The sequence below is a fragment of the Solea solea genome, chromosome 20 (assembly GCF_958295425.1).
Source record: "Solea solea chromosome 20, fSolSol10.1, whole genome shotgun sequence".
NCBI classification, from domain to species: Eukaryota; Metazoa; Chordata; class Actinopteri; order Pleuronectiformes; family Soleidae; genus Solea; species Solea solea.
The window spans coordinates 20,132,992-20,159,380 of record NC_081153.1 but is presented as its reverse complement, the minus strand read 5'-3'; the positions used below and the strand labels follow the sequence as shown (position 1 = coordinate 20,159,380).

The 26,389-nt window shown below is 38.0% G+C and overlaps 2 protein-coding genes across 4 annotated transcripts; both read right to left on the bottom strand.

Moving 5' to 3' along the window:
• Positions 1 to 12,919: 12,919 nt before the first annotated feature.
• On the bottom strand, positions 12,920 to 21,395 carry eva1bb (eva-1 homolog Bb (C. elegans)). Its single transcript, XM_058618463.1, has 3 exons — positions 20,891 to 21,395; positions 15,289 to 15,441; positions 12,920 to 14,822 (listed from the first exon to the last, which is right to left on the bottom strand). The coding sequence occupies exons 2-3, from the start codon at positions 15,353 to 15,355 to the stop codon at positions 14,389 to 14,391; spliced, it is 501 nt and encodes a 166-aa protein (XP_058474446.1). The 5' UTR covers positions 15,356 to 15,441; positions 20,891 to 21,395; the 3' UTR covers positions 12,920 to 14,388.
• Positions 21,396 to 22,643: 1,248 nt separating this feature from the next.
• Positions 22,644 to 26,206, bottom strand: lsm10 (LSM10, U7 small nuclear RNA associated). 3 transcript variants are annotated; one of them, XM_058618467.1, is made up of 4 exons: positions 26,094 to 26,206; positions 25,388 to 25,438; positions 24,322 to 24,757; positions 22,644 to 23,251 (listed from the first exon to the last, which is right to left on the bottom strand). In XM_058618467.1, exons 3-4 carry the CDS (start codon positions 24,726 to 24,728, stop codon positions 23,227 to 23,229), a joined length of 432 nt encoding a protein of 143 aa, XP_058474450.1. In that variant the 5' UTR covers positions 24,729 to 24,757; positions 25,388 to 25,438; positions 26,094 to 26,206; the 3' UTR covers positions 22,644 to 23,226. The 3 variants fall into 3 exon arrangements, with proteins under 3 accessions (XP_058474450.1, XP_058474451.1, XP_058474449.1); XM_058618468.1 differs by lacking the exon at positions 25,388 to 25,438 and having other exon boundaries at positions 26,098 to 26,206; XM_058618466.1 differs by lacking the exon at positions 25,388 to 25,438 and having other exon boundaries at positions 22,646 to 23,251.
• Positions 26,207 to 26,389: the final 183 nt, after the last annotated feature.

The window sequence follows — 26,389 nt, the reverse complement described above, 5'->3', positions numbered from 1 at the left end:
AACGTCATAGTATAGTATGTCGTCCAAAATCGGTCAAAAACGTCATAGTATAGTATGTTGTCCAAAATTGGTCAAAAACGTCATAGTATAGTATGTCGTCCAAAATCGGTCCACAACGTCATAGTATAGTATGTCGTCCAAAAACGGTCAAAAACGTCATAGTATAGTATGTCGTCCAAAATCGGTCAAAAACGTCATAGTATAGTATGTCGTCCAAAAACAGACCAAAACGTCATAGTATAGTATGTCGTCCAAAATCGGTCAAAAACGTCATAGTATAGTATGTCGTCCAAAATTGGTCACAAAAGTCATAGTAAAGCATGTCGTCCATAAACGGTCACAAAAGTCATAGTATAGTATGTCGTCCAAAATCGGTCAAAAACGTCATAGTATAGTATGTCGTCCAAAATTGGTCACAAAAGTCATAGTAAAGCATGTCGTCCATAAACGGTCACAAAAGTCATAGTATAGTATGTCGTCCAAAATCGGTCAAAAACGTCATAGTATAGTATGTGGTCCAAAATCGGTCAAAAAATGTCACAGTATAGTATGTCGTCCAAAATCGATCAAAAACGTCATAGTATAGTATGTCGTCCAAAATCACCCGAAAAAGTCAAAGTATAGCATGTCGTCCAAAATCTGTCACAAAAGTCATAGTATAGCATGTCGTCCAAAATCGCCTAAAAAAGTCATAGTATAGCATGTCGTCCAAAATTGGTCAAAAAAGTCATAGTATAGCATGTCGTCCAAAACTGGTCAGAAAAGTCATAGTATAGTATGTCGTCCAAAATCACCCAAAGAAGTCATAGTATATAGTATGTCGTCCAAAATTGGTCAAAAAAGTCATAGTATAGTCTGCCTTCCAAAATCGCCTAAAAAAGTCATAGTATAGCATGTCGTCCAAAATCGGTCAAAAAAGTCATAGTATAGCATGTCGTCCAGAAACACCCAAAAAAGTCATAGTATAGTATGTCGTCCAAAATCGGTCCAAAACGTCATAGTATAGTATGTTGTCCAAAATTGGTCAAAAATGTCATAGTATAGTATGTCGTCCAAAATCGATCAAAAACGTCATAGTATAGTATGTCGTTCAAAATCAGTCCAAAACGTCATAGTATAGTATGTCGTCCAAAAACGGTCAAAAACGTCATAGTATAGTATGTCGTCCAAAATCGGTCAAAAACGTCATAGTATAGTATGTTGTCCAAAATTGGTCAAAAACGTCATAGTATAGTATGTCGTCCAAAATCGGTCCACAACGTCATAGTATAGTATGTCGTCCAAAAACGGTCAAAAACGTCATAGTATAGTATGTCGTCCAAAATCGGTCAAAAACGTCATAGTATAGTATGTCGTCCAAAAACAGACCAAAACGTCATAGTATAGTATGTCGTCCAAAATCGGTCAAAAACGTCATAGTATAGTATGTCGTCCAAAATTGGTCACAAAAGTCATAGTAAAGCATGTCGTCCATAAACGGTCACAAAAGTCATAGTATAGTATGTCGTCCAAAATCGGTCAAAAACGTCATAGTATAGTATGTGGTCCAAAATCGGTCAAAAAATGTCACAGTATAGTATGTCGTCCAAAATCGATCAAAAACGTCATAGTATAGTATGTCGTCCAAAATCACCCGAAAAAGTCAAAGTATAGCATGTCGTCCAAAATCTGTCACAAAAGTCATAGTATAGCATGTCGTCCAAAATCGCCTAAAAAAGTCATAGTATAGCATGTTGTCCAAAATCGGTCAAAAAAGTCATAGTATAGCATGTCGTCCAGAAACACCCAAAAAAGTCATAGTATAGTATGTCGTCCAAAATCGGTCCAAAACGTCATAGTATAGTATGTTGTCCAAAATTGGTCAAAAACGTCATAGTATAGTATGTCGTCCAAAATCGATCAAAAACGTCATAGTATAGTATGTCGTTCAAAATCAGTCCAAAACGTCATAGTATAGTATGTCGTCCAAAAACGGTCAAAAACGTCATAGTATAGTATGTCGTCCAAAATCGGTCAAAAACGTCATAGTATAGTATGTTGTCCAAAATTGGTCAAAAACGTCATAGTATAGTATGTCGTCCAAAATCGGTCCACAACGTCATAGTATAGTATGTCGTCCAAAAACGGTCAAAAACGTCATAGTATAGTATGTCGTCCAAAATCGGTCAAAAACGTCATAGTATAGTATGTCGTCCAAAAACAGACCAAAACGTCATAGTATAGTATGTCGTCCAAAATCGGTCAAAAACGTCATAGTATAGTATGTCGTCCAAAATTGGTCACAAAAGTCATAGTAAAGCATGTCGTCCATAAACGGTCACAAAAGTCATAGTATAGTATGTCGTCCAAAATCGGTCAAAAACGTCATAGTATAGTATGTCGTCCAAAATTGGTCACAAAAGTCATAGTAAAGCATGTCGTCCATAAACGGTCACAAAAGTCATAGTATAGTATGTCGTCCAAAATCGGTCAAAAACGTCATAGTATAGTATGTGGTCCAAAATCGGTCAAAAAATGTCACAGTATAGTATGTCGTCCAAAATCGATCAAAAACGTCATAGTATAGTATGTCGTCCAAAATCACCCGAAAAAGTCAAAGTATAGCATGTCGTCCAAAATCTGTCACAAAAGTCATAGTATAGCATGTCGTCCAAAATCGGTCAAAAAAGTCATAGTATAGCATGTCGTCCAAAATCGGTCAAAAAAGTCATAGTATAGTATGTCGACCAAAATGTGACAAAAAAGTTATAGTATAGTATGTCGTCCAAAATCGGTCAAAAAAGTCATAGTATAGTATGTCGTCCAAAATCGCCCAAAAAAGTCATAGTATAGCATGTCGTCCAAAATCGGTCACAAAAGTCATAGTATAGCATGTCGTCCAAAATCGGTCAAAAAAGTCATAGTATAGCATGTCGTCCAAAATCGGTCAGAAAAGTCATAGCATAGTATGTTGTCCAAAATTGGTCAGAAAAGGCATAGTATAGTATGTCGTCCAAAATCGGTCACAAAAGTTATAGTATAGCATGTCGTCCAAAATCGGTCAAAAAGTCATAGTATAGTATGTCGTCCAAAATCGGTCAAAAAAGTCATAGTATAGTATGTCGTCCAAAATCGCCCAAAAAAGTCATAGTATAGCATGTCGTCCAAAATCGGTCACAAAAGTCATAGTATAGCATGTCGTCCAAAATCGGTCAAAAAAGTCATAGTATAGCATGTCGTCCAAAATCGGTCAGAAAAGTCATAGCATAGTATGTTGTCCAAAATTGGTCAGAAAAGGCATAGTATAGTATGTCGTCCAAAATCGGTCACAAAAGTTATAGTATAGCATGTCGTCCAAAATCGGTCAAAAAGTCATAGTATAGTATGTCGTCCAAAATCGGTCAAAAAAGTCATAGTATAGTATGTCGTCCAAAATCGGTCCGAAAAGTCATAGTATAGTATGTCGTCCAAAATTGGTCAAAAAAGTCATAGTATAGTATGGCGTCCACAATCCGTCAGAAAAGTCATAGTATAGTATGTCGTCCAAAATCGGTCAAAAAAGTCATAGTATAGCATGTCGTCCAAAATCGGTCAAAAAAGTCATAGTATAGTATGTCGTCCAAAATCGGTCCGAAAAGTCATAGTATAGTATGTCGTCCAAAATCGGTCAAAAAAGTCATAGTATAGTATGTCGTCCAAAATCGGTCCGAAAAGTCATAGTATAGTATGTCGTCCAAAATTGGTCAAAAAAGTCAAAGTATAGTATGGCGTCCAAAATGTGACAAAAAAGTCATAGTATAGCATGTCGTCCAAAATCGGTCAAAAAAAGTCATAGTATGTCGTCAAAAATGTGACAAAAAAGTCATAGTATAGTATGTCGTCCAAAATCGGTCACAAAAGTCATACTATAGCATGTCGTCCAAAATCGGTCAAAAAGTCATAGTATAGTATGTCGTCAAAAATGTGACAAAAAAGTCATAGTATAGTATGTCGTCCAAAATCGGTCACAAAAGTCATAGTATAGCATGTCGTCCAAAATCGGTCAAAAAGTCATAGTATAGTATGTCGTCCAAAATCACCTAAAAAAAGTCATAGTATAGTATGTCGTCCAAAATCACCCAAAAAAGTCATAGTATAGTATGTCGTCTTAAATCACCTAAAAAAGTCATAGTATAGTATGTCGTCCAAAATCACCTAAAAAAGTCATAGTATAGTATGTCGTCCAAAATCACCCAAAAAAGTCATATTATGGTATGTCATCCAAAATCACCCGAAAAAGTCAAAGTATAGCATGTCGTCCAAAATCTGTCACAAAAGTCATAGTATAGCATGTCGTCCAAAATCGGTCAAAAAAGTCATAGTATAGCATGTCGTCCAAAATCGGTCAAAAAAGTCATAGTATAGTATGTCGACCAAAATGTGACAAAAAAGTTATAGTATAGTATGTCGTCCAAAATCGGTCAAAAAAGTCATAGTATAGTATGTCGTCCAAAATCGCCCAAAAAAGTCATAGTATAGCATGTCGTCCAAAATCGGTCACAAAAGTCATAGTATAGCATGTCGTCCAAAATCGGTCAAAAAAGTCATAGTATAGCATGTCGTCCAAAATCGGTCAGAAAAGTCATAGCATAGTATGTTGTCCAAAATTGGTCAGAAAAGGCATAGTATAGTATGTCGTCCAAAATCGGTCACAAAAGTTATAGTATAGCATGTCGTCCAAAATCGGTCAAAAAGTCATAGTATAGTATGTCGTCCAAAATCGGTCAAAAAAGTCATAGTATAGTATGTCGTCCAAAATCGGTCCGAAAAGTCATAGTATAGTATGTCGTCCAAAATTGGTCAAAAAAGTCATAGTATAGTATGGCGTCCACAATCCGTCAGAAAAGTCATAGTATAGTATGTCGTCCAAAATCGGTCAAAAAAGTCATAGTATAGCATGTCGTCCAAAATCGGTCAAAAAAGTCATAGTATAGTATGTCGTCCAAAATCGGTCCGAAAAGTCATAGTATAGTATGTCGTCCAAAATCGGTCAAAAAAGTCATAGTATAGTATGTCGTCCAAAATCGGTCCGAAAAGTCATAGTATAGTATGTCGTCCAAAATTGGTCAAAAAAGTCAAAGTATAGTATGGCGTCCAAAATGTGACAAAAAAGTCATAGTATAGCATGTCGTCCAAAATCGGTCAAAAAAAGTCATAGTATGTCGTCAAAAATGTGACAAAAAAGTCATAGTATAGTATGTCGTCCAAAATCGGTCACAAAAGTCATACTATAGCATGTCGTCCAAAATCGGTCAAAAAGTCATAGTATAGTATGTCGTCAAAAATGTGACAAAAAAGTCATAGTATAGTATGTCGTCCAAAATCGGTCACAAAAGTCATAGTATAGCATGTCGTCCAAAATCGGTCAAAAAGTCATAGTATAGTATGTCGTCCAAAATCACCTAAAAAAAGTCATAGTATAGTATGTCGTCCAAAATCACCCAAAAAAGTCATAGTATAGTATGTCGTCTTAAATCACCTAAAAAAGTCATAGTATAGTATGTCGTCCAAAATCACCTAAAAAAGTCATAGTATAGTATGTCGTCCAAAATCACCCAAAAAAGTCATATTATGGTATGTCATCCAAAATCACCCGAAAAAGTCAAAGTATAGCATGTCGTCCAAAATCTGTCACAAAAGTCATAGTATAGCATGTCGTCCAAAATCGGTCAAAAAAGTCATAGTATAGCATGTCGTCCAAAATCGGTCAAAAAAGTCATAGTATAGTATGTCGACCAAAATGTGACAAAAAAGTTATAGTATAGTATGTCGTCCAAAATCGGTCAAAAAAGTCATAGTATAGTATGTCGTCCAAAATCGCCCAAAAAAGTCATAGTATAGCATGTCGTCCAAAATCGGTCACAAAAGTCATAGTATAGCATGTCGTCCAAAATCGGTCACAAAAGTCATAGTATAGCATGTCGTCCAAAATCGGTCAGAAAAGTCATAGCATAGTATGTTGTCCAAAATTGGTCAGAAAAGGCATAGTATAGTATGTCGTCCAAAATCGGTCACAAAAGTTATAGTATAGCATGTCGTCCAAAATCGGTCAAAAAGTCATAGTATAGTATGTCGTCCAAAATCGGTCAAAAAAGTCATAGTATAGTATGTCGTCCAAAATCGGTCCGAAAAGTCATAGTATAGTATGTCGTCCAAAATTGGTCAAAAAAGTCATAGTATAGTATGGCGTCCACAATCCGTCAGAAAAGTCATAGTATAGTATGTCGTCCAAAATCGGTCAAAAAAGTCATAGTATAGCATGTCGTCCAAAATCGGTCAAAAAAGTCATAGTATAGTATGTCGTCCAAAATCGGTCCGAAAAGTCATAGTATAGTATGTCGTCCAAAATCGGTCAAAAAAGTCACAGTATAGTATGTCGTCCAAAATCGGTCCGAAAAGTCATAGTATAGTATGTCGTCCAAAATTGGTCAAAAAAGTCAAAGTATAGTATGGCGTCCAAAATGTGACAAAAAAGTCATAGTATAGCATGTCGTCCAAAATCGGTCAAAAAAAGTCATAGTATGTCGTCAAAAATGTGACAAAAAAGTCATAGTATAGTATGTCGTCCAAAATCGGTCACAAAAGTCATACTATAGCATGTCGTCCAAAATCGGTCAAAAAGTCATAGTATAGTATGTCGTCAAAAATGTGACAAAAAAGTCATAGTATAGTATGTCGTCCAAAATCGGTCACAAAAGTCATAGTATAGCATGTCGTCCAAAATCGGTCAAAAAGTCATAGTATAGTATGTCGTCCAAAATCGGTCAAAAAAGTCATAGTATAGTATGTCGTCCAAAATCGGTCCGAAAAGTCATAGTATAGTATGTCGTCCAAAATCGGTCAAAAAAGTCATAGTATAGCATGTCGTCCAAAATCGGTCAAAAAAGTCATAGTATAGTATGTCGTCCAAAATCGGTCCGAAAAGTCATAGTATAGTATGTCGTCCAAAATCGGTCCAAAAAGTCATAGCATAGTATGTCGTCCAAAATTGGTCAAAAAAGTCAAAGTATAGTATGGCGTCCAAAATGTGACAAAAAAGTCATAGTATAGCATGTTGTCCAAAATCGGTCAAAAAAAGTCATAGTATAGTATGTCGTCAAAAATGTGACAAAAAAGTCATAGTATAGTATGTCGTCCAAAATTGGTAAAAAATGTCATAGTATAGTATGTCGTCCAAAATCATCCAAAAAAGTCATAGTATAGTATGTCGTCAAAAATCGGTCAAAAAAGCTACAGTATGTTGTCCAAAATGTGACAAAAAAGTCATAGTATAATATGTTGTCCAAAATCGGTCAAAAAAGTCATAGTATAGTATGGCATCCAAAATCGGTCAAAAAAATCATAGTTTAGTATGGCGTCCAAAATGTGACAAAACGTCATAGTATAGTATGTTGTCCAAAATTGGTCAAAAACGTCATAGTATAGTATGTCGTCCAAAAACGGTCAAAAACGTCATAGTATAGTATGTCGTCCAAATTGGTCAAAAACGTCATAGTATAGTATGTTGTCCAAAATTGGTCGAAAACGTCATAGTATAGTATGTCGTCCAAAATCGGTCAAAAAAGTCATAGTATAGCATGTCGTCCAAAATCGGTCAAAAAAGTCATAGTATAGTATGTCGTCCAAAATGTGACAAAAAAGTTATAGTATAGTATGTCGTCCAAAATCGGTCAAAAAAGTCATAGTATATAGTATGTCGTCCAAAATCGGTCAAAAAAGTCATAGTATAGTATGCCTTCAAAAATCGGTCAAAAAAGTCATAGTATAGTATGTTGTCCAAAATCGGTCAAAAAAGTCATAGTATAGCATGTCGTCCAAAACTGGTCAGAAAAGTCATAGTATAGTATGTCGTCCAAAATCACCCAAAGAAGTCATAGTATAGTATGTCGTCCAAAATTGGTCAAAAAAGTCATAGTATAGTATGCCTTCCAAAATCGCCTAAAAAAGTCATAGTATAGCATGTCGTCAAAAATTGGTCAAAAACGTCATAGTATAGCATGTCGTCCAAAATCGGTCAAAAAAGTCTAAGTATAGTATGTCGTCCAAATTCGCCCAAAAAAGTCATAGTATAGTATGTCGTCCACAATCCGTCAGAAAAGTCATAGTATAGTATGTCGTCCAAAATTGGTCAAAAAAGTCATAGTATGGTTATGTCGTCCAAAATGTGACAAAAAAGTCATAGTATAGTATTTCGTCCAAAATCGGTCAAAAAAGTCATAGTATAGTATGGCGTCCAAAATTGCCCCAAAAGTCATATTATAGCATGTAGTCCAAAATCGGTCAAAAAAGTCATAATAAAATACATGGCGTCCAAAATCGGTCAAAAAAATCATAGTTTAGTATGGCGTCCAAAATGTGACAAAAAAGTCATAGTATAGCATGGCGTCCAAAATCGGTCAAAAAAATCATAGTTTAGTATGGCGTCCAAAATGTGACAAAAAAGTCATAGTATAGCATGTCGTCCAAAATCGGTCAAAAAAGTCATAGTATAGTATGTCGTCAATGTGACAAAAAAGTCATAGTATAGTATGTCGTCAAAAATCATCCAAAAAAGTCATAGTATAGTATGTCGTCAAAAATCGGTCAAAAAAGCTACAGTATGTTGTCCAAAATGTGACAAAAAAGTCATAGTATAATATGTTGTCCAAAATCGGTCAAAAAAGTCATAGTATAGTATGGCATCCAAAATCGGTCAAAAAAATCATAGTTTAGTATGGCGTCCAAAATGTGACAAAACGTCATAGTATAGTATGTTGTCCAAAATTGGTCAAAAACGTCATAGTATAGTATGTCGTCCAAAAACGGTCAAAAACGTCATAGTATAGTATGTCGTCCAAATTGGTCAAAAACGTCATAGTATAGTATGTTGTCCAAAATTGGTCGAAAACGTCATAGTATAGTATGTCGTCCAAAATCGGTCAAAAAAGTCATAGTATAGCATGTCGTCCAAAATCGGTCAAAAAAGTCATAGTATAGTATGTCGTCCAAAATGTGACAAAAAAGTTATAGTATAGTATGTCGTCCAAAATCGGTCAAAAAAGTCATAGTATATAGTATGTCGTCCAAAATCGGTCAAAAAAGTCATAGTATAGTATGCCTTCAAAAATCGGTCCAAAAAGTCATAGTATAGTATGTTGTCCAAAATCGGTCAAAAAAGTCATAGTATAGCATGTCGTCCAAAACTGGTCAGAAAAGTCATAGTATAGTATGTCGTCCAAAATCACCCAAAGAAGTCATAGTATAGTATGTCGTCCAAAATTGGTCAAAAAAGTCATAGTATAGTATGCCTTCCAAAATCGCCTAAAAAAGTCATAGTATAGCATGTCGTCAAAAATTGGTCAAAAACGTCATAGTATAGCATGTCGTCCAAAATCGGTCAAAAAAGTCTAAGTATAGTATGTCGTCCAAATTCGCCCAAAAAAGTCATAGTATAGTATGTCGTCCACAATCCGTCAGAAAAGTCATAGTATAGTATGTCGTCCAAAATTGGTCAAAAAAGTCATAGTATGGTTATGTCGTCCAAAATGTGACAAAAAAGTCATAGTATAGTATTTCGTCCAAAATCGGTCAAAAAAGTCATAGTATAGTATGGCGTCCAAAATTGCCCCAAAAGTCATATTATAGCATGTAGTCCAAAATCGGTCAAAAAAGTCATAGTAAAATACATGGCGTCCAAAATCGGTCAAAAAAATCATAGTTTAGTATGGCGTCCAAAATGTGACAAAAAAGTCATAGTATAGCATGGCGTCCAAAATCGGTCAAAAAAATCATAGTTTAGTATGGCGTCCAAAATGTGACAAAAAAGTCATAGTATAGCATGTCGTCCAAAATCGGTCAAAAAAGTCATAGTATAGTATGTCGTCAATGTGACAAAAAAGTCATAGTATAGTATGTCGTCAAAAATCATCCAAAAAAGTCATAGTATAGTATGTCGTCAAAAATCGGTCAAAAAAGCTATAGTATGTTGTCCAAAATGTGACAAAAAAGTCATAGTATAATATGTCGTCCAAAATCGGTCAAAAAAGTCATAGTATAGTATGGCATCCAAAATCGGTCAAAAAAATCATAGTTTAGTATGGCGTCCAAAATGTGACAAAAAAGTCATAGTATAGCATGTCGTCCAAAATCGGTCAAAAAAGTCATAGTATAGTATGTCGTCAATGTGACAAAAAAGTCATAGTATAGTATGTCGTCAAAAATCGGTCAAAAATGTCATAGTATAGTATGTCGTCCAAAATCACCTAAAAAAAGTCATAGTATAGTATGTCGTCCAAAATCACCCAAAAAAGTCATAGTATAGTATGTCGTCTTAAATCACCTAAAAAAGTCATAGTATAGTATGTCGTCCAAAATCACCTAAAAAAGTCATAGTATAGTATGTCGTCCAAAATCACCCAAAAAAGTCATATTATGGTATGTCATCCAAAATCACCCGAAAAAGTCAAAGTATAGCATGTCGTCCAAAATCTGTCACAAAAGTCATAGTATAGCATGTCGTCCAAAATCGGTCAAAAAAGTCATAGTATAGCATGTCGTCCAAAATCGGTCAAAAAAGTCATAGTATAGTATGTCGACCAAAATGTGACAAAAAAGTTATAGTATAGTATGTCGTCCAAAATCGGTCAAAAAAGTCATAGTATAGTATGTCGTCCAAAATCGCCCAAAAAAGTCATAGTATAGCATGTCGTCCAAAATCGGTCACAAAAGTCATAGTATAGCATGTCGTCCAAAATCGGTCAAAAAAGTCATAGTATAGCATGTCGTCCAAAATCGGTCAGAAAAGTCATAGCATAGTATGTTGTCCAAAATTGGTCAGAAAAGGCATAGTATAGTATGTCGTCCAAAATCGGTCACAAAAGTTATAGTATAGCATGTCGTCCAAAATCGGTCAAAAAGTCATAGTATAGTATGTCGTCCAAAATCGGTCAAAAAAGTCATAGTATAGTATGTCGTCCAAAATCGGTCCGAAAAGTCATAGTATAGTATGTCGTCCAAAATTGGTCAAAAAAGTCATAGTATAGTATGGCGTCCACAATCCGTCAGAAAAGTCATAGTATAGTATGTCGTCCAAAATCGGTCAAAAAAGTCATAGTATAGCATGTCGTCCAAAATCGGTCAAAAAAGTCATAGTATAGTATGTCGTCCAAAATCGGTCCGAAAAGTCATAGTATAGTATGTCGTCCAAAATCGGTCAAAAAAGTCATAGTATAGTATGTCGTCCAAAATCGGTCCGAAAAGTCATAGTATAGTATGTCGTCCAAAATTGGTCAAAAAAGTCAAAGTATAGTATGGCGTCCAAAATGTGACAAAAAAGTCATAGTATAGCATGTCGTCCAAAATCGGTCAAAAAAAGTCATAGTATGTCGTCAAAAATGTGACAAAAAAGTCATAGTATAGTATGTCGTCCAAAATCGGTCACAAAAGTCATAGTATAGCATGTCGTCCAAAATCGGTCAAAAAGTCATAGTATAGTATGTCGTCAAAAATGTGACAAAAAAGTCATAGTATAGTATGTCGTCCAAAATCGGTCACAAAAGTCATAGTATAGCATGTCGTCCAAAATCGGTCAAAAAGTCATAGTATAGTATGTCGTCCAAAATCGGTCAAAAAAGTCATAGTATAGTATGTCGTCCAAAATCGGTCCGAAAAGTCATAGTATAGTATGTCGTCCAAAATCGGTCAAAAAAGTCATAGTATAGCATGTCGTCCAAAATCGGTCAAAAAAGTCATAGTATAGTATGTCGTCCAAAATCGGTCCGAAAAGTCATAGTATAGTATGTCGTCCAAAATCGGTCCGAAAAGTCATAGTATAGTATGTCGTCCAAAATTGGTCAAAAAAGTCAAAGTACAGTATGGCGTCCAAAATGTGACAAAAAAGTCATAGTATAGCATGTCGTCCAAAATCGGTCAAAAAAAGTCATAGTATAGTATGTCGTCAAAAATGTGACAAAAAAGTCATAGTATAGTATGTCGTCCAAAATTGGTCAAAAATGTCATAGTAAAGCATGTCGTCCAAAATCGGTCAAAAAAGTCATAGTATAGCATGTCGTCCACAATCCGTCAGAAAAGTCATAGTATAGTATGTCGTCCAAAATTGGTCAAAAAAGTCATAGTATAGTAATATCGTCCAAAATGTGACAAAAAAGTCATAGTATAGTATTTCGTCCAAAATCGGTCAAAAAAGTCATAGTATAGTATGGCGTCCAAAATTGCCCCAAAAAGTCATAGTATAGCATGTAGTCCAAAATCGGTCAAAAAAGTCATAGTAAAGCATGTCGTCCAAAATCGGTCAAAAAAGTCATAGTATAGTATGGCGTCCAAAATCGGTCAAAAAAGTCATAGTATAGTATGGCGTCCAAAATGCGACAAAAAAGTCATAGTATAATATGTCGTCCAAAATCGGTCAAAAAAGTCATAGTATAGTATGTCGTCAATGTGACAAAAAAGTCATAGTATAGTATGTCGTCAAAAATCCGTCAAAAAAGCTATAGTATGTCGTCCAAAATCGGTCAAAAAAGTCATAGTATAGCATGTCGTCAAATATCGGTCAAAAATGTCATAGTATAGTATGTCGTCCAAAATCACCCAAAAAATTCATAGTATAGTATGTCGTCCAAAATCACCTAAAAAAGTCAAAGAATAGTATGTGACCACCCACAGGGACTTTAACACCTTAACTGGCTAACTGCTGCTGTGTTTGTTGTAACTTGTGTAATTAGCATTGCAACATTGTAACTTTATTAAATGTAACCATCAGTTTTCCTCTGTCAGGTTTATTGGTATTGAAAAAGTATTCCTCCCAAGTAACATGGAGGTTTTTCTCTCAATGAGAGAACTCTTTTGAATTCACCGTTTAAAAACCCAACACTGACAACACTGCAAAAAACAGCCCTACTAGAAATCAGCCACATATTCTTACTTTTATTTTCTTGTAATAATGATAATGAGAAAATAATCTGTGTGCCTTAAAACGAGGAAAAACCGACTTTGAGAAAGTTGAACTCATCATAAGCAAAGAAATGCTTAGTCTTTCTTTACTTGATTAAGATGACTTTAAGCATTTATACCTCAGACTTTCTTATTTGCACACACCAATCTGTGATAATGGATTAATGTCTTTATTAAACACATTTTAATACACACACAAACCATTGTTTTCGCTAATGACATCTTAAAGTAAGCTGTGATATCATATTAACACAAAGTTAGGTATTTTCTCTTAAAATTAGATTTTTTTTCTAGTGCAAAACTTGCTCGACAAGATTATTTTGTCATATGTGAAATTTGAAAGATGTGGACAGTGAGAGGGTCAAAGCAAAGGAGGAGAAGTTGCGTCATGGGAATTGAAGGAATCCGTGTTTTGCAGGGATTAATGGACAAGGGCTTGTGGAATTAGAAATCTTATAGATCTTATATATTGAATATAAAAACTGCATAAACAGAATATAAAACACGTTTCATGTGACACACGTAGTATGCATTATGTTCCCTCCGAGTGAAGTTAGCAAGCGCAAACAGGATGCTAATCTGTGTGTTTTTAATAATGCGCGGTGTTCAAATGACAAATAAAAGAAAGAGACAGAGTCGACTGAGGATGTTGAATAAGATAATTCATCACACATTGTTGTACAAAGCCTGTGACAGGGCTAGGGCATCGCAGTAAGAGCCTCATTACTGGGCCCTGTAGTCACTTTAGGGGCCTACTGTTGTGAAGTCCGGTAAAATATTGTGGAAAATGTATGTAAAGTTTTGAAAATGAATTGGTGAAAATGTGTGGGAACAGTGTAAATTGTTGGAAATTCAGTGCAACATAAAACTGTCACACAGAGTACATTCTTAAGGCTGGAGGAAATGACTTTAGTATATTCTGCTACATTGTTATTCTACTTTATCTTTACCATGTAAATAATAACACTTATTAAACACTTTTTAAACGTATGGATATGGAGCAAGTATTGCCTCACAGCAAGAAGGTTGATGGTTCGGGACCTTGCATGTTGTCCCTGTGTGAGAGTGGATTTTCTCCAGTTTCCTCACACATGTTCATCCGTGTGTGTTTGCCCTGCGATGGACTGGCGACCTGTCCAGGGTGTCCCCCACCTTTTGTCCTATGTCAGCTGGGATTGGTGACCCTCATGTGGAGGATAAAGTGGGAGACAATGAAAGGAGCAAAACTTTTTTTTCCATTTTTTCCATAGTCACAGAAGAGTCATATTCCCCTTGTCACAGGCTGATTATTTCTCCTCATGGTCCCAATGCTTAAATTCTACCTCTCTTTACCAGGAACCCTTTTGTTTTCCACAGTGAAAATATGTGTATCATGATCTTTGCAGTCTGTGAGGTGTCTTTAAGATGCAGTCAAAGTGTCTGTTAGTGGTAATGCACTCGTCCAATCGTCCCCGTCCCCGTGACCAGGATGTCCGGCTGCCCGTTCCTCCAAATCTCCCTGACGATTCGTTCCCTCTCCTCCAGACGTCTGGCCTTCTCCAGCTCCTCAGCGGAGGCAAACACGTTCACACTCCTCAGAGTTCCATTAGACGGGCTGCTGCAGTCGCTCAGGGACGCCACTGTCACTTTGGGGATGTCTGCCTCTTCGCAGTCTTCCTCTGCGATGCTCTCCTCCTCCTCATCATCCTCCTCCTCCTCTGCACTGGACTCCTTCAGCTGTCTCCTCTCGGGGGATGGTGGGGGTTTGATGCGGCGCCGGGTCCTGCAGGTGAGGGCGGCCACCATGAGGCAGAGCGCCATGAGGAGGCCGAAACAGACGCCCATCATGAAGTAGAGGGCGAAGCTCTCTGGGTTAGCTGTGAGGGTAGAGGAACACAATCAGCAACACTGCCGGCGAGCAGAGGTTTGCAACTTCATTCAAAATTTCAACAAATAACTACTCAGGCATGTAGACATAGTCAAGACAACCTGCTGAAGATCAAACCAAGCTGATTTAAGTGACTGTAAATGTAGCATGCTTCTTGGTATCAGACAGGCTGCTCTGAGTATTTGAGAAACCGCTGATCTACTGATTTTCCTGCAAAACCAAACTGGGAGAAAATGTCTTGTTGGTGCCAGAGGTCAGAGGAGAGTGAGCAGACCGTTTCAAAATGATAGAAAGGCAACAGTAACTCAAATAACCACTCATTACAACCAATAAGACCATCTCTGAATGTATGTGTGTGATGGTCTACAGCACTTTATTACGTGTCCTGTGTACCTGATAAAGTGGCAGGTGAGTATAAATCAATCACAGGCTGGAAAAGCACACTGAGCTTTTACCTTTGATGTGAGCGTAGGTCGCCATGCTGTTACTGAGCAGCTCCATGTCTCTCTTCACAGGCTCCATCCTGGTTCACAGTGGGTTCAGATCTCTAACATGTCCGGGACTTTTCACTCTCTCGACTCCTGCAGCAGCAGCAGCAGCAGCACGTCCTGTAATGCAAAGACACAAGCACAGAGTTCACATGTGATATATTTTAATAAGGAACAAACAGGAAAGTCTGAGCTCATGCAAAACCCAGTGGAACGATTCCTCCAAAGCTCCCCTGTCATTGCTATGATTTAAACGCAGTCTATAGGTCAGCACAGAGGGACAATATGTTCCTCGTAAGTGTTTTACAGTCCAGCCTGTGGCGAGAACAGCAGCGTGAGGCCCCCTCTCGCTCTGTCTGATAGGGATGTTTACATTCATGACATCAGAGCCTGAGCTGGTTCTTTTCCTGTCTCAGGGACATGGGGGTTTTCTTTTTCCCACAGAAAACTGTTGCTCTACCTTTGACTTGTGTTTCCACTGGGGAAACTTCAGTTAATTAATGAAAAAAAAGTCAAGAATTAAAGGGGTAGTTCAGAGAAATTTATCAAAAAAGTACACACACTCACTTGTTGTCTACTGCTTGAGGGTCACACGGTGCTGGAGCCAAACCCAGTTGACATACACCCTGGACAGGTCACCAGTCCATCACAGGGAAAAGTCTACTCTTTCTATAAATGTGCTTTTATGTCCATAGCAGTTGTGACATAACCCATTAGAATCTCAACTCCTGCAATTTGACCGGTGCCATACTGAGTTTTTGCAGCTTGATCTCCTCGACCAGAGGTTTATCAAACCTTTTGTACCAAGTATCACCTGAGAAAATATTGCTCTCTTGAGGTAACACTATCGCCAGCGTTAAAATACAGTGGTGTAAATAAGTCGAGCTAAGTCAAAGTCACGTTCCTGTTATTTGTGTAACCCTGAATCTTGGCATGTGGGTAATAAGCAGGTTGCAGTTCAAACGCTGACAGAATTATTACCGACATGGCAGGACAGTTCCAACGTTCTACTTTTTATTCACACAACATGGGCATTGCATATTATATAACATAACTATTATATTTAATTGCCTATAAGAAGATATAATAAACTTAATTTGTAGTCATGTGCAATTGAAAAGGGTCAACATGAATTAATATGAATACAAAACGATATATACTTTAACCAAAGTTACATTTGTTTAATTTTCCACTCTGATCACATACCCTGATATATAAAGTAGAACAGTATTTCTGATTCTCCTTTAAGTTTCACCAGAGGAAACTTGCGTACCACTGGTGGTACACATACTGCACTTTGAGAACCGAAGTACTGGACATAAGCAACTGTTAAATACACTGGTGTCTACTCATATGTGCCATACTTTACTGTCTATTTTGCTCTAAATGGGACCAAAATTGACAGTTGAAAGTTGATTATAAACGATATAATAATATTGACTGGGAAGTAGAAGCTCATTTAAGCTCTCATAGACTTCCATTCAAACTGAGTTCTTATTATTTTTGCAGTCACCTGGTGGCTATTCAGTATATTCTTACTTCTGAGTTGGCTTCAGCCGGCAAACCGGAAGACTTTGCCACTTTTGTATATGTAATCTACGGTTGGAACTGAAGTACAGACCATTTATCAAATGACTTAATTGCAATACAACACGAGTGCACTCACAAGAAGGCAGGGGAGCAGCTGCAACAAATGAAAACTAATTGTGAGACAGCGGTGAAACGGAGCAGAAAAGAAAAACAAATTAACTCGCAGGAAAACAGTTTAATGTCTGTCTGTCAAGTTTAACTGACTGTGACGTTCCACAGCGACAGTTTATGGTCTGTATTGTTTACCAGCCGACCTACATCCATTTCATGTTCTGTCACAGTGACAAACCGCCATTGTCATTTAGCCTGTTAGCATGCTAATGTTTGTCAACTTTTGTCAACTCAGTTTATTTACACTGAACAGTCGTCTTTGGTTGATGTTGATGATTTTGTTTCTTTTCCTTATCTTTGAGCACCATTTATATTTTGAAAAAAAAAACAAAAAAACATTTAGTTGTTGATTTACAAGTGACTGCTAACTCCGATATAACCTGAATATGCTAAAGTTGATGGTTATTTTCAGGTAGTGGGTCCATGTAAAGTTGTTATAGACAATCCTCATGAATACAAATTTAAACAAAAACAATATAAATAGTTAAGATTGCTCCTGTTGGAATCATTAATGTCGACTCTGTACAGTATTTAAAGTTGGGGGTAGGCAACATATCCTTGGCTTTGACCAAGCACAAGCTGGTTTAGAGTTTCATCTTAAAACGGTGTTTTCAAACAAAAAATAAATCTGTATTCAGCTGCCAAATGATTTTCAGCTTTCATCTGAAGTCCACACTAACACTGGGAAATGTACATAAACCGGACCAATCAGGTTAACTGGACATGTGCGAGCTGAAGATGACAGGAAGCAGATTTATAAGACTGTAAATGACCTTTCAAAACACAGCATTGGGTGCTTTTAAATGACATCAGTGTAGTGTTGGAGCTGCACATACATACATACATACATACATACATACATACATGTCCCTTCAGTGGAAGCTTTCCTGCTCCACAGTTATTAACTGTCTGCACTTCAAAGCACCCCCCAAAAAAATCCAAAAGAGAGATGGACAATAAAGTTAATGAAAAATAAGTAGGAGCTCAAGGACACAGAGCTTTGATCACAACATGTAAGTTAACAATCTGGAGATGAAACTCATCAACTATTTTTTCCCCCTCATAATCCGGCCAACTGCAGCTTTAATGACAAAAAAATTTACCTCATGACTTTATAGTACGTTTTCTACGCGGCACAAACACACAAACTAGTGACTTGTAAAGCAGTTGTTTTCCGTGTAAGGGAATCATTAGAAATCAGTTGATTAAAAAGGTTTGTTAACAGAATCGTTCAGTGCTTCCTGCACGACTGGAGCACCAGAGTCACTGAACTGAAATAACACGGTTGTGATGGCTCACGATTGCCGGCTTCCAGCAATGTTAAATACACCAGACTCCTCTGTTAAATATTGAGATTGTACTCATTTCCTTTGCTAAATGTTGATGGAGAATGAATGAATGGAGATGAACGTCATGTTTTCAGGACTTTTAAGTCTTTCTAACTGATCTACACTTAGGCATTGTTCGGTTTGATTCTTGTTTTGATTCCAGTGACGACACATTCTGACCAATCAGTGAACGGCAGTCTGGCGATGTCACATATTAGTATTGGCTCAGTGTGTTTGGAACCTCGTCAGAGAAGGTACTAAAACAAAAACCCCACCATGTACCAGTTACTATCACTGATAGAAAATAATAATAAAAAAAAACGAGTAGAGTCATGCTGATTAGTGCTAGAACTGTGTTCTGGAAAAGCATCATTAGGCGGCCTTTGCAAACCAGAAATGATGTAAACAATCTTTCACAGCTCTGAAATTCTGCTGTTGAAATAATTCTTACCACGCAAACATATAATGTTTTTGTAATAAGCTTTTAACATTTATGTTACTGGTCCTTTAATGGAGCAGGAGTTTGACCCTAAAGTTGGGAGGATTTTTGTTTCTAAATCCTTGTCACAGATGGTCCCACAGTTACAGTAAAGCTGGATATAAACACGATGACGGATATTTCCCACCCCCTCACATTCCCTGTCATTACAACAACAATGTGCATGGGAGCTCAGTGTTTTCTTTCTACTATTTTCTCTCTGGGGGAAAAAAGCCAAACCATGATCTGCTCCGGCCGCTGCCACCGGGGGCCCCGAGTGTTTCTCTCCCACCCTGATCTTATCCTGGTGACTCTTGGCAGACCCTGAACACTCTTAACGGGCTTATCTTTAAAGGCACTGGCTGGTCGTCACGGTGGGGGCTGAGTCAGGACCCACTGACTCATGGGAAGAAGCATGACTCCATCTGCACTCTCAATTTGCTGCCTCCAGACCTTAACAGCATAAGTGGGCAATTTAGTTTTCAGTGCAGCTCATGTAAAGCCAAACAATGTTTGTTTTAATTAAAGACTTGGCTTTTACGTCCAGTAGTGCTTCCATGCCGTGTTTATCAAACATGTAGCCTTCGCCGCACTGTGGATTATCACCTTGTCATCAAGTCATTCCTCTCTGTAATTTGCTGGCTTAAAGGAGTAGTTTCACATTTTGGGAAGTGTTTGCTCTCCCCACCTACTGTAGCACCTTCTCCGCTCAACAATTAACAAGAGATATCACCGCACTTTGTGGATTTATGTGCCAAAATACTAAGGAAAGTGCTGCCATATTTATTGTATTTTTATTTTAAACGACGATATGTATACAAAAACAAACACACATTTGATGTAGTTTGATTTCTTTTGGACACAGTTTGAAATCAGTTAGTCTTTAAGTGATTTTGTGACGTACTGACACAGTCAGCCCCACCTTGTCACTGTCACTGTCACTGGAAACTAGCCTAGGACTTGGACACCTGCTGCCTCTGAAAGCATGGCTGCCAGGGGGGAAACAAGGAAAAAAACATTCTTATACATAACAACAAATTATATTTAATTATATTATAAATTAACACAGCACACAGGAGCTGTTGATCCTCTGCTGCCTCCATTTCTAAGTTGAAATGTGTTCCTGTGTTGCCATGAGCTAAAAAATGTTGATTTTCTCTATGAGATTTGGTGCAGGAGAGTGAGCAGTTTACAAACGTCAGAAAACTCTAGGATTATTTTCAGTGAGGGCAAGTTTCTGGGTCTGGTTCTCAGTGATGAAATCAGCACCTCATATAACCACACCTCAAGAAACCTTAAGATTTAAGATTTTCACATCGTCACTTTTTCTGTTTTCCAGACAAAGAAACAGCACCACACATACTTTATCTATGCAGAGCGGCACAGATTTATTCACAGTCTGTGGTAAAGTTCACCCTGTGCTGGACACACATCACAAGAAACAGAGGGAGAGACAAATGTCCATTTTACGCGGCCGCTCTCTTCGGAGCAGACAGATTTAACACCTAACATTTCCAGACAAGTCCAATAACTCGTTACTCCACACATGCAAAGCCCCGCAGCCCGAGCTGTTTATGTGACCCCGTAAAAGCACATTCCCCCTTCAACCCTGGGCACATTTCCTGCTTAGATAATCCCATTTAAGTCAAGAAAATGAAATCTGACACCTCTGAAACCAGGACATTATTTTAAACAAGGCACCGCGGCTTCCATCAAGAAGCTGCTGTCAGGGATGCAATGGTGCAGCTTCTGTAGCAGAAAGATGGTAAATGTTTTTTCTTTGCAATGATATTAAAAATATGAAAGATTTTTGTGTGGAAAGTGGCAACTGCAACTTTAATGGACTGTGGTGTTATAAAAAAAAAACATGCTGCAAGTTCTAATAAACCGGGTTTACTGCCTGAAAGCAGAGTTAACTGCAGTACATGTGGTAAAATCCACACACAAATTTAAAATAGTTTAAAAGTCTGGGATTGTGTCAAGTTCACAGAGTAATTTCTCCATGTTAATGTGCACGAAAATCAGAATTGACATGACAATAAAAAGTCAGAACATCACTCACCTTGATCCTGGATGTGACAAAGTTCCCACTGGCAAAACAAACACAACCACAAAGAGCTCAGACACTTGTGTGTCTGACAACATGTGGATAAAATCCTGTGTGTGAGACAGAGGCAGCAGGAGGTGAATGTTGCTGCTGGAGCGGACGAGGAGCAGCTCCACACTGTGATCCACTCCCTCTCATCCTCCAGAGGGAGGAGGAGGACCAGACACAAACAGTCCACAAGAGTTTCCTTTTCCTCCGAGATAAAATTAAACTCCAAAATAAAAGCCCTGATTAACAAAAGAAAAGAAAAAACGTTATCCCTCACTTTCATACAAATCTCACTTTACTGGACTTTTTTTTCCTGCTCCTGATGATGTCTGACCAGAGGGAGGTGATCTGACTCTGCTGGTCACACCACACAGAGGTCTGTTCTCTGTTTAAAGCCAAGAGGGTGGAACAGGAAATAGCAAGTTGGCTGCCCCTGGCACTGGGCAGCGGTGCTGTGGGGGCTCGTGGATTAATTGGGCTCTTTGTATTTTAATCTCAGCATCAAGGGGGGGGAAAAAAAAAAAGAGCTGGGCAGTAAAAGTTTGTGTCTCCAGAGTTTATTAAACAAACAGCGGAGCAGAGCAGCAGGTGCTGTTGTTCCCGGTGTACTTAAAGCTGTAGTGTGTAACTTTTCACGATGAATGGACTTCTGTTAGTTTAGTACTGAAGTACTAAATTCACATATACTGTATATGTGTACTTTACTTTATTTATATTTCTAGTAACGTGTACTTTTACTCCCTCTAACTATCTTTGTTACTCGTTACTACCAAATAAAATCAGAAGAAGAGAGGGTATAATTTGGTCTGTATTTATAAAAGAGCTTTTCTAGTCTTGTTGAGCTGCGTTCCACTACAACATGGGGTTAAATGTCTTGCTCAAGGACACATGTAGACTAGCAGAGCCAGGAATTGAACCCACAAACTTCCTGTTGAAAGACAACACGCCCTACCACTGAGCCACCATGACTCAATCCCTACTCCTCACTATTTTATTACTTTCACTTCTAAAACTTCAGTACATTTTATATCAGAAAATTACTTTTTTTTTATACTTAAGTACAGTAAAGGAGTAATATTATAAAAAGTGACTTCAACTTCTACCAAAGTCACTTTCTGATAACATATTTGTACTTTTACTCAAGTATCCCTTTTAGGTACTTTATACAAAACAGCACACTGGTGGATTATTTAGATTTTTCAAAAACTGAAGTTGGGCACTTGTTATATTTTTCTCATAATACTTATTTTCTCTGGGTAAAATACTGTTGTTGCAGGACTTGTACTACTTGTACTTTTAAATTGGTACTTCTACTTCAGGACACGAGTACATTTAACACTGGTGGAGCCAGTGACACCAAAGCAGTCTGTGTTATGTATTGTAAAAGAGACTGTTCATGCGGTGGAGCCTCTGTAACGTGCTATTCTGGGTCTGTAGAGTGTTGATGTGGCACTCGGTGGTGTTTTTCAGCCAAACAGTAAGCAGTCATTACGTGGGCTGCTGTCATTCAGACGCTCCCAACATTGGTTTTAAAACAAACATAAAAAATACATGTCGCTAAAAACACACAGAGGAAAAACAATGATCACGCTGCCAGAGGGAAATTCCTGTGTGTGGATTCCTCTTAGTCTTAATGCAGTGTTTCTATGTTGAAAATGACACAGCTGCTGAGAGTGCACACACCCATCCTTCCATCCATCCACCCACAGGGCCGGGTTTATCTTCCCTCCACTGCTGGTGTTATGTCAGGCTTGTCCTCTTCCTGACACGGTCTAGGAATAACATACCCCTTTGCAAATTCCTCAAATTCCCAATTGTATTTGTGCATCAGCAAAAGACTGGGGCGGCACTTTCCAAGTGAAACACTCTCTTCCTTTCAGCCGCTCTGCTCATTTCAATTGGCCAAAAGCACTAAGTCCCATCCATGCTCGGCTGGATGTCACAGTAAGAGAGTGAGAGAGAGTGACAGGTCGCCGCAGCAGGGATGTTTGTGAGGTACAACGTGACCACTTGTTTTTCTCTCCACCACACTGTCACTGAATGTGACTAATGTTTTCCTGCGTATGGGCAGTTATTAACTCTGGGCTGGTATCATCGTCAGAAAGACAGATGGGCTTTGTGGTGGATGACAGGATGACTCAAGAGCAGATACACTGACATTCATTGGCTCACACCCACACTCACTATTCCTCACAACAGCTTACCCTAACCCTATATGTCACAGTAGCTTCCTTTTAAATTAAAACTTACTTTAATTAAAGCTGTAGGGTGGAAGTTTCGGCAATTTTTGTTGTTATTCTGCCTTATAGAAGAAGAGGAAGAGGCCTCCTGGATGAGAGGTGAAGAAAATCAAAAATCACTTGTCTATGCAGTAATACTGTTTGTCATGAAACCAGACACTCACAGCTAATTATTTTGAGCTTTGAATTATAAGTAAGAACTAGTTATTTTTGCACACACAATTAGTGATAGTGAATTTATCCTCTGGATATAACATTATGACACAAAAGCCGGACACAGGAGCAGTGGGCAGCACTCTTCTGCACCCAGGGAGAAATGGGGATTTGGTGCCTTGCTCAGGGGCATCCCACCCCTTGACCCGTTTGGGGTTTGAACTGGAAACCCTTCAGTTACAAGCCAGATTCCTTTCCTCTTGGCCATGAACTGCCCACAGAGTAAACCTCAGTCTGTCCCTCTAAGTGATGACTGGTCACGTTCAGCTCTTTAACATCTATAGTTACTGCCCAATAGATCATTAACTGGACTCTTTCTGTGGAGTCATGTTCACTTCATGTTAGTTGATGGACAACATACGGAAATAAGCCCATAGATACAGTCTGGCACATTTAAATGGAAGTGATCATTAACGTGTACCGTGTCTTTTCAAAACAAAATAAAACATTTAAATCTGGGTGAGCATCTCTGTACAATGACTTCACCTATTAAAAAAACCCAAACAGTTTTTAGTTTGTTACATGCAAAAATGATCATAATCACTGCGAAAACACAGCATCCGGTTGAAACTGTGTCTCAGGTCATGTGAACAGCCTTCTACTGGTTCAGCAAATCAGATTTATGATTTATTTATTATTATTTTGGTCATTTAGGCTATATATGTGTATATCAAACCCAGCAAAGATTCCAAAAGAGAGCATACAAAAAGTCAGAAAAACTGTGTTTTATTGTGTAAAATGAACTTCAGTAGAATAATAAGGCTGTACCATTTTCCTTTCTCTCAACCATTTAATGACCCTCAGAAATTAATCTCATGACCCAAAGTCCAGTAATTCATCACTGATTGACAGTGATGCATCAAAAAAATGTATGCCTCCACACTTGCACAGTAGGACCCCAGCGAGAGTTGTGTGTGTCTTTGTACAAAAAAGATAATAAGTTACTTGGTTTTCTTGAACTCTTTTCTTCCTCCTCCTTGACTGGCAAAGTTGCGGACTCTGTGGATCTTGGCCAGCTGGCTCTGTATGGTCTTCATTATGTCCATGTGGTCTGGGATGTGAACATAGCGGACATTCCTGCCGGTGATAAACATGTCCTGCAGCTGAGTGAGCCGACCACGGCGGTCCCTGTACACCACCTCCTCCAGGCGTATGTTCATGAAGGCGTCCACGTTGACCACGCGTCCCCGGGCCGTGCTCTCGTTTCTCAGGTCCACTGTGGTCACCTCTCCGTGCAGACCCTGCAGCAGCACCACCATGCTGTTCTCTGCAATCGTACGCTCACGGATGGAGTTGACGACCTCCACTGGATTGGAAGACGACGGCAGGGATTCACCTCTCTCTGACTCCATGTGCTATGATCTGCAAGCACCAGACAAACCTGCAACCAAAAGGAGTTTGGATTAAATCACAGAAATGACTGCTAAACTGCTTTAAGATATTTCACATCTCTGTACTCTTCTATAAATTTGTTTGATTACATTAATTGTCCATTAGACAAGCTTTTATAGTTAAAAACTAATGTTTGTAAGCTCCTCACTCCCCCACACAGAAAATCAGCATTTTTTAGTGCACAGCGACACATGATCTGCAGCTACCTTGTTCGGCAAATTTGTCGAACTTGGGAAAATCCCAAAGATGGATTTCCAATAACAAAATACCACATTTTAATTTACAAAGCGAAGCAGCAGTGGATCAACAACTCCTGTAACAAATATCCATTTAAGAAAGGAAAACATAAAAGGGGCAGAGGAAACACCATCTCACCGGTATGCAAACAACTAAACCAAATAATAAAATAAGACAGAGAATACATACATGCTGAAGAAACAGGCATTAAAATAAACAATGCAGGATTAAATGAATAAGTAGAAAGATTGAGAGTAGGGCTGCAACTATTATTTGATTATGGATTACTAAATTAATTGTCAGCTATTTTGATAATCCATTTTTTTTAGTTTCCGCTTTTTATTATTAATCTGTTTTTTGTTTTTCCTAGTTTTATACTTACATGTCAAGAGCTGCTGGAAAATGTGAATTTCCCCCATGGGTGAAATTCATACTGTGGGTTTTTTAAAAAAATTAAAACAAGCTTCTTATATTTTCATGTGAATATTTCATGGTTTCTTTGCTCCACATAACAAATAGATCGTTAGAACCCATAACGTTGGTTTGTGGACAAAACAAGACATTGGAGAACATGTCGAAGCTTGGGAAACACTGGTCAAGATTTTTCAACATTTTCTGACATTGTATGGACCGAAAAGCACATGATTCATCGTACAAATAATCAAACAATTAATCGATTATGAAATTATGAAAAATAATTGTTATTTTCTAGCCCTGATTGAGAGAAATCAGCAGGTAAACATTTAAGAAAAGATGCACACTTCTTTATTGATTGTATGCCATTGACTTGGAGCCTGAGTCTGGACCTGTAGTCAGCTACAAAGTTAACGTGCAGCACTTAGAAAACAACAGATTATTTCTCTTATCTTTCAAAAACATAATAATAATACACTTGTTTACAAAAGGCTCCTAATAGCTAATTTCATGTCTGTTTGTTTAAGTAGACAAACAGAGGTTGACGTTTGGTAGACGCTAATTTAGCCAGCATTACTGACTGTTAGCATTAGCAGCAGCTAAATAACGTGGAGCACACTCTCCACAGCTCAAATATAAAACTGTCAGCCTCGCATGTTGTGAGTAACATTTACCTGCAGCGGATAAAACTCCGTTTCATAAGAAAAGCTGCACCAAATCTTTGCAGATGGACACAAAGCAGGTTGGTTTAAGTTCCCGCACGAACAGCGTCACACCGCGGAGACGTAATGTAACGTGATGGCGTCATATCCTGAGACTGATACTACGCTAAAACAAAACAACAGTGCCCTCCTCCGGTGACTGCAGGAACCACATAAACACGATCCAAGCAGTTCAGTGTGTACCTCTAACTCTATTTATATATATATATATATATATATGTATATATACATATATCTTTATTTATTTA